At 40.1% G+C, this 15254-nt stretch overlaps 1 protein-coding gene across 15 annotated transcripts in view; it reads right to left on the reverse strand.

Moving 5' to 3' along the window:
- Window positions 1–15254, reverse strand: part of PLEKHA6 (pleckstrin homology domain containing A6) — a 220861-nt gene that overhangs the window by 92160 nt on the left and 113447 nt on the right. For 2 of the 15 annotated variants that reach the window (XM_074222445.1, XM_074222446.1), the window contains exon 1: window positions 10043–10261. The exons of 10 other annotated variants lie outside the window; for them this stretch is intronic. Coding sequence is in view for 1 of the 5 variants with exons in the window: in XM_074222443.1 (XP_074078544.1) it covers window positions 1622–1650 (29 nt within the window). In the remaining 4 variants the exon portion in view is untranslated. 3 more of the 15 variants (XM_074222444.1, XM_074222447.1, XM_074222443.1) reach the window with 2 other exon arrangements.

The following is a 15254-nucleotide window of genomic DNA, read 5'->3' on the forward strand; positions in this document are numbered from 1 at the left end:
AACCAGGACAATGTAAAACATAGAAAAGCAATATTGGTCAATGAAGAATTATGAATGATCCAAGATCCAAGACAATCCCAAAGAACTACCCTCCAGAGAAAGACCCAATATTGTTTGAATACTGACTGAAGCATGCTATTTTTCACTTTATTTTTTCTCTTTTATTCAAATCTTCTTGTTAAAAATGATTAATATAGAAATGTTTTACATAATTGCACATGTATAACCTATATCTGAGTCCTTATCGTTTTAGGGAGAGGAGAGTAGAGGGAGGAAGTAAGGAAGGAATAGAATCTAAAGCTCAAAATTTTCAATTTAAAAAAATGTTAAAAATTGAAGAAAAGAGTTTGGATACCCAAAACTGCCAACTGTTTTTGTTGTTATTTTAAAGAACAAAGGATTTGGACTAAAAGGATCTCAATTCAAAGTCTGGTTTTGCTACTTATTAGCTACATGACTGAACAAATATCTGCCCTTTCTGAGTTTCTTCTTCATTAGCATAATGAAAGAGTTGAACTAGATGAACTCTAAAGTCACCTCCCTCCTTAAACAACCTATGAGTCTAATGTGTAATCAATTCAACAAACATGTATTAAGTACCTGTTTTTTATAAGGCCTCTTACTACAATACCCTGGAAGAAAAAAGAAAGAAAAAAAGGAAGGCAGGAAGAAAGGCAGAACAAATAAACAAAACTTGCCCTCCTAGAGTTTATAATCTAACCAGGGAAGGTAAACTCATAGACTTCTTAAACTCATAAACTTCATAGATCTTCTCAAGTTGAAGTTTTCCTATAGGTGTTCCCCACTCCCATTTTGTGAATACCAAATAAGATTCAAGATGATAGACAAAGGAGAATGCCAGAATTGCCTGGCAAAATTTGAGATTACTTTCAATTGGGGAACAAGAAAAGGTGGAGGCTGATCTGGAAGAGAAGGATTACAACAGATCAGAAAGTCATCTATGTAACTGTATCATCTATTGTCTGTTATCTCATTAATATGAATCATTCACATAGTAATCTTCTAGAAGACAAGGCCTATGCCTAGACACCTCAGTGGATGGAGTACTGTACCTAGAGTATCTGCCCATATGACTCTGGGTAAGTTAGTTAGCTTCTGTTTGCCTTGATTTCCTCAATTGTAAAAATAATATCACTTACCTTACTAGGTTATTGTGAGGATCAAATGAGAAGCACTTAGTTGAACATAGGTGATTTATGTTTATTCCCTTATTTAATTGATGCTCAATTAGATATTAGACCACAGTAAGGGATGTGCTGATAAAAATAGCCAGCTCTCAGAAAATTAAAGCAGGGCATATTTTAAAAGTTTAATCTGGGTCCAGAAAATCAATAAACCAATAAATCAAGACCCAACCTGTAGCATTTGCCAATTTCTGAAATGTAAATGCTCACCTGAAAAATTTATCAATCAACCCTCAGTGTACACTGGACCCAAGCACACCTCAGTCAGACTTATAGCCTGAGGATACTCACTGAGTTGAATTACTAGTCAGGATACAACCATGGGATCAGGGTATTTACAATAGGGAAAATACCTCAGAAATTATTTCATCCAACCTTCTCATTTTAAAGATAAGGAAATTGTTTAAATAGCATACCTCTTGCTAGTAGGGAGATTCAAACACATCTTCTTACTTAAAATCCAGGGTTCTTCACCTTCCACCAAGCTATCTCTTTTTGCTTTCAACAGGATCTTCCAGAACTAAGTACTTTGAGATCACTACTTGCCTGGACAGGTGGGTGGCCTATATCTGATTTTAGGGCTCATCCTCTGCCCAATCTCTTCCCCCACTTCCTTGGTCCTTACAGGAGACCCATGGCCTCCACCATACAAAAATGTGCTTTGTGAAAGCCACCTCCATCCTCTCACTGAACCTAATCCAAGCCAGCCCACCCACCACCACTGATCTGATCCAGTCTCACAGCACATGCAGTCCACCAAATGAATCTATGTGGTTGGACTGGAACATCCACCCACGGGAGCTGGCAAGATCTATCAATGTACAAAATGGTTCACCTGCAGGGCCTCAGACCCTTGCTCCTTGACACTGGGTACCACCCCCATACAATTCCTGACAGGAACACTCAAACCACAGCCAGCCAACCCTCCCCACCCACTCCCTCTGCCCAAATCAATCTCTTTTTGGCCTTAGAAAAGGCTGACTTTTCTGCAACTGGGAGCACAAAAACTCCTCATATTTTGTTTCCCAGAATTTCTGTTCTTTCAGGTAACTTGAGACCAGTTTTGTATCATTTATATAGTAAATATTTATATAATAAAAATATTTATATAATAAATGATAATTGACTGACTGACAAATCGACTTGTCAAAAAGATCTCTACATATCATACCTGCAAAGTCAAGACCTAAGATTCTTCACAACAACAAAAGCATAAAAAAGCAACAACAACAAAACAATTAAAAAACCAGAAGCCAAACCCCAAGCTCTTAGGGCATTCCCAAACTTCTCCCTGGAGCAGGAGATGCTCTAGGGTGTTTAACCTCTGGATGCCTATCTCTAACATAGATCATCTATCTCCATTCTATCCCACCCCCCCAGCATTTTCGGTCAGTCGGAGCCAAGATTGCATTAAAAAGGTCAGACACTTACCCCTTAGTGAGTTAGGAGGGACCAGGAGAAGGGGAGGGGGAGACAGCGCTGAGAAGAGTAGAGGATGGGTATGGGGAGGGATACTGATGTTTATTTGGAGGAAAGGAAGAGAAAATGTCCAAAGAGATTGCTCCCCTCCCACCCAACCTGGGGGAAGGGGGAGAAAGAAGGCTGTAACAGTGCATTAGTCCCAACTCCCCTCCAAAATGGGGTACCCCCACCACTGCTCCCTACTTCTCTCTGCAGAACCCAAGACACATGTCCCCATATCTTTCTCACGACCCCCAATCAAGGGACCAGCTCAAGTCCTGTGGGAAGCAAGCACCTGGATTTTACCTTTACATCAGTGGAGCACCCAGGAGACTACAGGGAGAGATGCTAGTGAGCAAAGTAGCAGCGATCCAAATCTGAAGAAGCTGCTGCTGGGTGGGGAGAGAACCCAGTTGCGTCCATGGAAGGAGAGAAGGAAGGGAAGAACCAAGGAACCCGCAGCTTCCCTGCCTCCCAGGGACGCACCCGGGAAGCCCTCTCTCCCTTCCCCAGCACTAACTGACAAAGCAGGGAAAAGGCTACTTGATAAGCTGGATCTGAAACCTGAAACTGCAGATTGGCTGAGCCCTATATAAACACACTCACACCCCCAGATCCGCATGGCTCCCCTGCCTAGCCCAGCCCAGCCCAGCCCAGCACACTCGCCTCCTCTCTCCACCCCACCCAGCTCCCTTGGTAACATCAGACAGCCCTCTAGCTGCTCTTACAGGAACTCAATGGATTGAAAAGCTTTGAGAGGGACCTGCCGGGAGCCTACCCACCCACCCACCTCCCTCAGGCCCTGAAAGCAACTTTTTGGAGAATGAGGAGGGAAAAAAAATTCTTGCAAAATGATCCTAGAGTCCAGTAACAAGCATTATGTAAGGGCCTACTACATATGAATGAACATAACAATTGCCACTGGAAAGAAGTTCTCATTCCCAACCCTCTCATTTTCCAGTTGACAGAGACAGGTTAATCAAATCATTTGCCCAAAGTCAAAGTAACTTCTGGAGATGGGATTTAAACCTAGCCTCTCTAATTCCCTAGCCAGTTAACTTTTCTTGATAACACACATTCCTACCCCATCCTCCATCCCTATTCGAAGGATTGGGGCCCAGATCCCAGGAAGATGATGCTAGGAAGAACACCTCCTTGTTGCAACTGCCCTACCCTTGGCTTTAGCATCCATTGACAGATGCATTCAACTGCTGAGGAGGGGCTTGGAGGAATAATCTAAAAGTCAGTGCTCAGTGGAATGGGATTCCTCTCTTCTTTCAGCATCTGGCAATGGGATAATCACAGTTATTCTTCCTCACTTCCCACCCAGTGCAGAAAAATAGAAGCTAGGGGTTAACAATGGGAATCATCCAGAAGTGCTGGCCTGGAAGTCAGGAGACTGGTCCCAGCTTGACCATTTACTCACTGTGTGACTGTGGGTAAGTCACAGCCTCTCTGAACTGTTATAAAGCCAACTATTCCCATAGGGTTGCTATGAGGTGTAGATATGTATGGGTACATGGATAGATAGATCTATTATTAGTAGTCCTTCCATATTGATCCATCCAAATGAGTGGCATGATTAGGTTTATTATAGTGAGGGGTATGCTGTGCAAGGCCTCCTGACTTGCCTTTAAAAGAATTGTTCTACCCTCTGCTCTGATTGATAGGAAACAGGACTATTTGGAGATGATCTGGCTGCTTCAGGAATCTTATATCCTTAAACTGGTTTCACTTCCTCCCATATCAGCGAGACACCAGGGTGCGTCATCTCCTTACAAGCACCAGCATGTGATATCTGGCAACAGAATGTGACAACTCTGTCTCTTGATGGACTAATTGTCAATTTGGCCTTTTCTTTCAGATTTTCCCTTGGCTTTCCTTGTCTTCTCTTTATCTATGTATCTATCTATTTATCTCTCTGCCATCTATATGTATGTAGGTATTTGTTGTTCAGGAATTTCAATTTTGTCTGACTCTTCATGACCCCATTTCTGGAATTCTTGACAAAAATCCTAGAATGGTTTGCCATTTCCTTCTCCAGATCATTTTAAAGATAAGGAAACTGAGTCAATCAGGGTGAAATGAATTACCCAGGGTCACCTAGCAAGTAGGTATTAGAGGCAGGATTTGAACTCAGGTCTTCCTGACTCCAGGCCTGTATTCTATTCATTGTTCTATCTATGTCTCTACCTTTCTAAGTAGAAATATATGTTGATTTGAATATATGTCTATATGTATGTATATGTAAATACTGTACGAATATAATATCATTTGACAGATAAGAAAACTGAGGGCCAGAAGATGAAATGATTTGTTCAAGGAATGGTTAGTTTAGAAGTGCCCGGTCTGATTGCCAGGTCAAACTGCCTCTCAGACCTTTGTTCTTCCCATTACAGTTGAAACATTTACTCCTGATGTGAACACAGTATCAGTATGCTACCTTGACAGAAAATGTTAAGAAAATGAGACCAATGATTCTGTCAATCACCTTTTGCGTACTTGCTACGTCTCCTTCTAAGCTGAAAAGACTTTATGTCATAGGTTAAGGTCAATAATTAACAATATATATTGATGGCTCCTTATGGTTATGAAGATTGAATCCCAGACAGTCCTCTTACTCAAATTCTAGTCCTAAAGGTCTGGTTATTTGGACCAATATCCTATCTGCACACCTTTGTACAGATTACCCATCCTCTTGCCTAGAGCCTAGAATGGTCTCCTGGCTCCTTCTAGACTCAGCTCAAACACCACCTTCTACTTGGGGTTCTTTTCTAGCCTCTCCCTCTCCTTCAGGGATGCTAGCTCTACTTCATATGCTTATATAAACTATACCTATTTATGTACATGTGTCCAATTAGAATGTAAATTCCCTAAAAACAGATACTGTCTTTTCTTTGAATCCCCATCACTTCGTGGATTTGGAAACCCTTGGATACCAACTATCACCTTAACCTCAACATAACTAAAACTCAAATCCTTATCTCCCCAATTCCTAACAAGCTGATTGACTCCCCCCCCTTTGATGTCCCTATTTTTGTGAAAGTCCCCATTCTTTTTGCCAGTTAACCAGGTATAAGCCCTGAGTCAACTTTGACATTTTCCTCTTTTTTTGGCATGCAATGGAGTTAAGTGACTTGCCCAAGGTCAAACAACTAAGTATTAAGTGTCTGAGGCCAGATTTGAACTCAGTCCTCCTAACTTCTGGGCCAGTGCTCTATCCACTGTGTCACCTAGCTGCCACTCTTTTTTTTTTTTAACACTTTTTGGACATTGTCTTTCTACAAAAGGAAATCTGTCCATTTCTACTGCTACTAACTCAGTTTTTGCTTTATGATCTTATATCAGGAACATTAGACCCTCACAAGTCTGTACCTGCCCCAATCAATCTCCCACATCTGGATTAATATTTCTACAATACTTTTATTATGGCTCTCTTCTGACTATCTCTCTCTCTCTCTCTCTCTCTCTCTCTCTCTCTCTCTCTCTCACACACACACACACACACACACACATGCTCAGAAACCTTCAATGGATCACTAAGTCCAACTGGATACCAGTCCCATCATGTTAAATAGAAAAGGTAGCACTGTAGGAGTCCTGTAATCAATCTATGATCCCCCCCACCCCGCCAATCCCAGAGAAGCCAGGCTCATCTTATTGTTCCTTGCATACCTCATTTTTATTTCCAGCCTCTGTAACTTTGCCTCACATCATTTCCAAGACCTGTAATACCCTCCCTAATCTTCTCTGCCTATCTGGATTCCTTTAAAAAGAAATGCTTTTAAAAAAATTTAATTCTTTTTCAATTGAGATTCCTTTAAAAAGCAGCTTCTCTATGAAATTTTTCCTGATCATATCAGCCCAATAAGTAGTAATAGTAATACCATTTCTATAGCACTTTGAGATTTACAAAGACCTTTACAGAGTTTCCCAAAAGTTTTAGTACAATTTCAAGCTATAAAAACCTATCTCATTCTATCCTCACAACCCTGGAAGATAGATACTATTATTAACCTTTATTTTACATATTAAGAAATTGAAGCAAGTAGAGGTTAAAATGACTTGCCTAGGATCATATAATCAGTTGAGGTTGAATTTTAATTCAGTTCTTCCTAACTCCGGGTAAGTACTATACCACCTAGATGCCTGGAGGAATGTTCCTAAAAATTAAAGGTGGACAAAAGTAGAATGGATAAGGTCTGGACCTGTGATTCAATTGTAATAGCTCCCTCCCAAAGGAGGAAACTCTCTCTACAAGGACAGGTCAGCACCTTTTTAGAATATTACAGTCTTAAAGATTTTTCTAATACCCTAGGATGTTAAATGACTTGGTTTGAGCCAGTCTTTGTCAAACAGGACTTAAGCCCAGTTCTTCCTGATTCCAATGCCAGATCTCAAAAAAGAAAGAAGAAAGCAATGAAGGAAGGAAAGAAAAGAAAAGAAAGAAGGAAAAAAAGTCCTTCCCGTGAGATTCATACAATGAAGATTAGCTTTGCAAACAAACCATAGCTATATACAACAAGCAGTGGTATTTTCCAGACTGGAATCCTTTAGAAAGGATTCTTGCCAGAGGAATGTAAGGAAAGAGGTGAGGTGCTGGGGTTGGGACTTGTTCCAGACAAAGGGGGACTCACTTGAAGAAATAAGCTGGAGAAGTGCAGAAAATTCTTGCTACAGTTCCAACTTCCCATTTCCTCCCTTTATACATCACTCTGTCCTTAGCTGGGGATGTTAATGGTCATAGAATCATAGAATTGGAAGAGCTCTTAGAAGTCATTGAGTCTAATTGCATGAAGTAGAACCCTTTTTCTAATCCATCCCTGCCCAGTGGTCCTGGAGGACCTTTGTTTGAACACTTCCAGTAAGGGTGAATTTGCTGTTTCCTAAGACATTCCATTTCAACCTAGGACAGCACTGATCACTATCAGGACAAAGCGTTATTCTCTGTGGCTTCCAAGCATTGGACCTGCCTTTGGAACAAAACAAATATTTAAATAGGTAGCAAAGAGGTAAAAATAATTGTCCAACATAATAAAGGGACCTTCTTTTGAGGTCTGGTTTTGATGTATACCTGACCCTAGATTCTCAAAAGCTCTGCCAGTGGACCACAAGCTCTGCCAAGCTATCAAGTTGAAACAGTTCAAATATGGGCTCTATGATAACCTATATTTCTGTCACATAAAGACCAGTCTAGCTAAGTGTAAAGAGAAGCAACTAGAAAGTTGACCCTCCAAACAATGGGGTTTTTCTTCTTGTTTTTAGACATAGCAGCTCATGATAAAAGACATAGAGATTGTGATCTGCATTGATAGAAGCATTTATAGTCAATTCATTTAAATCAATATTTAATCAATAATAATGATATTTAACAATATATATATATATAGCACTTAACTGGAGGCACTATGCTAATTGCTTTATAATTATCATCTCACTTGAGTTTTACAACAACCCTGGGAGGTAGGTATTGCTATTATTATTATCCTCATTTTACAAATGAGGAAACTGAGGCAAACAGAAGTTAAGTGACTTGCCCAGTCACATAGCTGGACAATGGATTTAACAGAGAATGGATTTAAATTCATGTCTTCCTGACTCCATGATTGGCTGCTCTATCCACTTTGACACCTAGCTGCCTCCAAATTTTCACATTCGCATTTATCAGATACCAAGCACTGCAATAAGCAGTTGGAATGCAAAGAAAAACAAGAGTTCCTGTCCTTGCAGAGTTCCTAGACTAACATACAGATAACATATACAAACCTATACAAAGTAGGAGGAAGACAACTTTAAAGTGGAGAACCAGAGCAGTTAGTGGTATCAGAAAAATGCCTCTTGAAAAAGGTAGAGTTTAAATTGAATCTTAAGGAAAATCAAGGATTCTAAGAGTTGGAGAAAGGTTCAGAGGGAGAGAAATGAAGACATGAAGAACATAGTTCAAAGGCAAGGAGATGGTGAGTCCTGTGGTGGCAGATGCTTGGGCATAAATTCAGCTATTACCACAGAGAGCTTCAGCAGATACCTAGAACCTCTACTTGTCTCCAATAATACCCAAGTTCTGAAGAACTTAGAGACTTAGAAGAAAGAATTCTGTCTCCAGATTGGAGAATTGTTAGCCATCGGGCTTGTATTTATGTAGATTCAAAGGTATGTGTATATTCTTCCACCAATCACCACCAATTTCCCAGAGTTTTCAATCCCAGTTTTCATCTCAGCATAGGACTAGTGTTGGGGAAGAGGAAAAATCAACCAATTGATCACCCTCCACAGCTCTAGAAATATTTACATTCCTGATCTCATTCACTTCTTTGACCCCCTCAGCAGTAGAAATGATTTCCACATCACCACATTTTATAAATGAGGAAACTGAGGATGACCAAGGAAGTTAAATGACTTTCCCAAATAATTCACAGAAAGTTGGTCATGAAGTTAGAACAGAACCTAGTTTTCACTTTCTCCCTATTGAGTCCCTTGGGAGGAAATAGTCCTGATCCTTTAAATTCTGATCTGGGGAAACTGTGCAAGACTTAATCTTTGTGACAAGAATATGCAACTGGTAGCATCAGCCAGGTAGAGCCCCTAATAACCCTAGAGCAAAGCATGTGCCACATACCAAGACTTGACCTTGAAGAGGCATGAGACCTGAGGCAGCTTGGCCAAGAAATGAGTTCAAATACCATCTCTGCTACACATAGGCTGTGTAATGAGTGCCCTACCAGAAATTCTAAGACTATAAAATAGTAGAGAAGTGCTGATCTAATCTTGTAGGGGTTTACACAAAAAAAAAAAAAAACTAAACAAACAAAAACCAGGTCCATGACCTACTTCTATCCTTGAGGAAACCTGGCAAGAGAAGTTACCTGTCCCCCTTCATTCTCACACAACCAATCCAAACTCATTCTCCTCTCCCTCTCCAAATAAGATAATCATTTGTTCTTATTGGTTTCTGGGCTTAGGTAATCCATTGCCCAAACAACTGTCCTCCAGGCTTCCATCAGTGCATTTGCTGAAGCTATTACCCCCACCCCTCACCCCTTTATCTGCCATCTATCCAGCTGATGTGGTCATTAGTAGAGAGCACCATGTAGGTGCCTAATTAATCGTACAACAGCGACATGGAAACCTGTTCAAGCGACCAACACACCTCATCCACCCAGGGATCCTCTTACAGGCAATACCCTCCCCCCAGCTTCCTGGAAAGGTCCCTATTGTTTGCTGAGGAACAGAGAGAGATGCCCGCTTCTGCCCTCCTCCTTATCTCCTGGCACACACTTTGCAAGCCTGCCAGTGGGGGATCAGAAAGTTGGGATGGGAATGGAGGGGTTCCCAGAAAGAAAGGGACATCTCCTCTAAAGGGGTGGGGGTCTTCTTACCTGGACTCCTTAGGGAAACAGGACTCCTGTTCTGGGATCTTGGCATTCTGAGGTCAGTGCATGGGAAGAAAAGTGTCCGCCATTGGGTTGACAAGAAGATGAGAGGAGGGGGAGGGGCAATGAAGTGGGTTCATCAATATTCTCCTAGACTCTATGATCTCTCATTCCTCTTTCCTACACTGTACACTCACCTGTTTTTGTTTCACCCTTTAAATAGAATGTTCCACTCACCCTCAGAAGTCGGGGTGGGAAGAATTCACAGCTCTGGATAAGCAGGCTTTGAGGAGTGTTGTTCTTTGAAATCCTTCCAGGTACTCTTCTCTAAGTCAGAGAGAAACTAATGGACCAAATAGGGTGGCAGAGGACAGTCTCTGAGGGGAAGAGAAAGTGTGTTTATGTGATCACTCCCCCCCTTACCTGAGGAAGAACCTGCTTAGAATGGAAGGAGGGGAGGAACAACTATAGTCTGTGTAGTTCACCTGTCATGCCATATTCTGCTATCAGAGGCAGAGGGCTAGGGATAAGAAATAGTTGAAGCCCCTTTCCCCCTCCTCCTAATTACATATTCTTGCTCTCCCAAGCTCTGAATTTTTTTTTTTACCAACCAGACACCTGATAGATGAGAATGGGAGGAGATTGGAGAGATGCTGCCCATTTTGCAAAGGATAAACTTGGGGTGGGTTTGGGGTGGGGGGAGAGACAGCATTTTAGGGACAAAGACAGGAGTCTTGGACTGTGCACCTGTTATTGGCACTTCACACCAATGTGACCCAAACCTATCCTAAAACATACACCCATGGGACTGGACAGGTGATATCAAGCAGCCAGCTGATACCAGTGCTGGACTTTTCCCCAACTTGTGCCTGGCAGTCCTGCCAGCTGGGCATGGTACATTGTAATATTGTCTTTCTTTCCACCAGCAACAACACAGATGTGGGGGTTTTATGGGAAGAATATTTCTGATTTCTCCCTCCAGATGTTAAGTGCCATCCAGCCCTTCTGTATCTATTGGAACACAGATCAGGTGGAAATAGATTGTGATTACAGCAGTACACCATTAGATTAGATCCACTTATAGTAGATGATAAAGAGAAATTCTGGGATCTCCTTTGAACTTAAAAAAAATTATATTCTGTAAGAGATAGTAGAGGACATAGTCTCCAAACTGACTTCCATGGAGTCCTAGTATTCCCTGTTGTGTGAAGACGGGTTAGCTGAGAAAATGTCCTTGCTAATGATCTTTTCTTCTCTAAATTATTGAATATGAGCCAAAAAAAAGCAAAAATTAAAATAAAACAAAACAAAATAAAATAAAATGAAATGAAATATTGAATATGAAGTTATATATGTGTCAACAATGCATTTTACATGTGATTTATTTTGGGGATGAAAGGGGACTTGACTTTGTTCCAATATTTCTTTGACACCCTGACCCTGACCCCATGTGATATTCCTAAAATTCCTAAATCAGAGATTTAGAGCTGGAAGGGACCTTAAAGACCATCAAGTTCAACCCTTTCATTTAAAAAAAAATGAGGAGACTGAGGCACAGTGAAGTCAAAGGAACTTGCTCAGGTAACACAGCAAGTAAGTATCTGAAGCAGAATTTGAACCAAGGTTTTCATGCTTTCAGGTCTAGTGTCATATTTATGCCCCAGATTCCTTGAAACAATATTTATGGTTCTATCAACATGTTTCAAGTCTTAAAATGTTCTGTGGCTAAAATGATTTGAGAAACATTGATTTCAATGTAGTCCTACTAGATCCTGTTTTTGTTACACCACTCCTAAAAATCTTCACTGGTTTCCCACTACCTAATGGATAAAGTTTCAGCTTTTTAGCCTAGCATTCAAGGCCCTCTAATTTGACCCCAGTTCACCTTCCCAATTTAATCTCCCATTATTGCTTTATAGGGACTCTCTGCTTCATCAAGATGAATTTACAAAAATAGTATGGCATTAAAGAAAAGATTGTTGAGAGGCCCAGGGTCATATTAAAACTCAGGTCTGACTCCAAGGCATCACACCTCATTCACCTCCAGTCTTCTTCAGAAACTGGTATCTCCAGTAATTCTTCTACCCTTCTTGTCTTCTATCTCCTTACCTGCATGCTCCTCACCCATTGCCTCCCCATATGCCCCCATTCTAAAAAAATTCCTTCTCTCTTTCAAAATTAGACTCCTAGAAACAAAGCCATCTGCATTTATGGCCTCTACTTCCTTGTCTCCCACTCACTTCTCAACCCATTGCAATCTGGCTTCTCAGTTTACCATTCAAATGGAACTCCTCCCCACAAGGTGAGCAGTTCCAAATCTGATGGCCTAATCTTGATTCTGCAAATAAATGAGGAAATAAATGCACCTTCCTCCTTTAGTTAGAGGAATGGGGGACTATGGGTGTGGAATATTGCATAAACCATGAAATGTGGCCAAAGTTTAGATTGGTTTTACTTAACTTTTTTTCTTTATTAAAAGGAAAGAATTCCTGTGAGGGGAAGAAAAGGAGGAAGAGGATATTTAGAAATGCTTGATCAGAAAACAACAATAATGCCTATGATTTCCTCTCAGTCTTCATTCACTTTGACCTCTCCAGCTTGACACTTAAAGAACACCCCCTCCTACCTTGATTTCCATTGCTCTCTCTTGGTTCTCCTCCCATCTATCTGATTATACTCCTCCTAGGTGTCCTTTGTTCAATTATCATTCATCACCTGTTTTCCAAGCTTGAGTGATTGGAAGGATTTTTCCCTGGGTCTTCTCTTCACTCTTTGTAATTTTTTGGTGACCTTATCTTGCATGTTCAACAACTGTAAAGATAGCTCCAAATCTATATAGCCAGCTCTAATCACTCCTGAGCTGTCATTCTACATAACAACTATAGTGATGAACATTTCTTCCTGGATGACCTGTAGGCATCTTAACCTCTACATATCCAAAATGGAACTCATTGTCTTTTTCCTTAAACCTACCCAACCTTCAAATTTTCCTATTTTTCCTCAAGCCACCATCCTTCTTTTTGTCACCTGGATTTACAGCCTGGAAGTCATCATTGACTCTTCTTTTATCCTCACCTCCAATCCATCTACCTTCAAAATGTCTCAAGTTCATCTCCATCTCTCCACTCACCCAAACACTACCTTATATCAGACCCTCGTAGCTAACTCTAATGTCATTATTTATTGTAATAGCCTTCTAACTGATGCTTCTGCTTCTAGTCTCCCTTCTGTAATATACCTTCCATACAGCACAAAAATAATCATCCATATCCATTCCCTCTTCAAAAATCTTCAGTTCTCTATTAACTTATAGGAGGAAAAGTAAAATCTTTTACCTAGTATTTAAAGTCCCCAAATCTGTTGCCAACCTATTTTTACTGACATTTTATACTATTCTCTGTTCTCACCAAATTGACCTATTCGCTATTCCCTATATTCAGTATTGCATGATCCTTCTTAATGTCTTTAGGCAAGCTGCCCCCCCAGGACTGGGATGTAATACCTCCTTATTAAATGTCTAGCTTCATAGAAGACTCAGAGGTCCAGGGGCCACTTCTCACAGGTAACCATAGTGAATTTCCATCCTTCTTATTATTCTCTCCCACCCTCTTCAGATTATCTTGTGTTTTCTTATTCATTTACCTCTTGTATCTCCCCAGAGAATGTAAATCCCTCAAGAGTAAGTCTGTTTTTCTTTTGGAAGGGATTGGTACAATACCTGAACAGTAGTAGATCTTAATAAATATTTAATTAAATTGAATTCCAAGAATTAAAATTGTTAAGAGTTAGATGACCTCTTGGAAATCATTTAGTTTAACTCCATTTTACAGAACAGGAAAACAAGTTCCAAAGAGGTTGCTTCCTTCAAGAGGATTACCAGGGAATAGGGAAGAAAAAGATAGGTATACAATTATCTTCACTTGTTAAAGTGGAAAGAACAGAAAATATGGGTTCATATCCCACCTCTGACATCTACTCTCCATGGTATTTTGATAAAGACTCTTCATATTCCAAGGCCTGGTTTTCCTCCTTTGTAAAATAGAAATAATAATAGCATCTCTCAACATAGGAATGCTGTGAGAACCAAGTGAGATAATATATATATGAAGTACTTTGAAAGTCTTAAAAGATTACATAAAGGTAAGCTATTTTTATAAGGGAGATATAAATTCAAGAAGCCCAAAGCGGGAATGACAGCTTCCATGGGAGCTGTCACATAGAAGGATCAGGGAAAACTTCATGGAGAAGGTGTTATTCAACATGGACCCTAATGTTGAGTAGAATTTTGATAGAGATGAAGGAAAAAAAACATAACAGGTAGGAAAGCATGGCATGAACAAAGCCATGAGCTATAAGATGACAAACTGGCTGAAATAAAAGTTTATATAACCCATTGTCAACTCCTTTTTATGCCTAAACTCCTTGAGAGGTCATCTACAATAAGAGTCTCCATTTCCTTTTATGTCACTCTCTTCTTAACTCTGCAGTCTAGCTTCTGATCTCAGCATTCAATTGAAACAACTCTTTCTAAAGTTACCAATGGTATCTTAATGGCCAAATCTAAATGACCTTTTCAGTCCTCATCCTACTTGACCTCTTGTAATCTCTGGATATTGTTACCTTCTCTATATTCTCTTCTCTCAGTGTTCTTCTACCATCTATCTGACTAATCTTTTCTTAGCTTATTTGCTGGTTCATCTGGGTCACAATTTTTAATCATAGATAGGCCCTCTTCTCTTTCCCCTTTATGCTATTTCTTCTGGTGATCTAATCAGCTCCTATGGATGTAGTTATCATCTCTATGCAGATGATTCTCAATCTATTTGTCCAGCCCAAACTTCTAGTTTCACATTTCCAAGTGCCTATTGGACATTGAGAACTGTATTCCCATAGATATCTTGAATTGCACATATCCAAAACTGAACTTATCTTTTCCTCCAAACTTTCTCCTCTTTATAATTTCCCTACTACTGTCCAAAGTTCCATTATCCTTCCAGAAACCCAGGTATCATTCATGTCTCTTCACTCTCTCTCACCCTCCAAATTCAATCAGTTACTAAACCCTGTTAATTCTATCTTCAAAATAGTTGTCATCTCTTCTTTAACACTGTCTTCACCCTGATGATAAGGTTAGAAAAGTAGAAATGAGTTTTCTATGTCATATATGTTTTGAGCATTTCATATATATTTACTTAGTCTAAGATGATTTGGTTGCCCC

This window comes from Macrotis lagotis, chromosome 2 (genome assembly GCF_037893015.1).
Source record: "Macrotis lagotis isolate mMagLag1 chromosome 2, bilby.v1.9.chrom.fasta, whole genome shotgun sequence".
Taxonomy (NCBI): domain Eukaryota; kingdom Metazoa; phylum Chordata; class Mammalia; order Peramelemorphia; family Peramelidae; genus Macrotis; species Macrotis lagotis.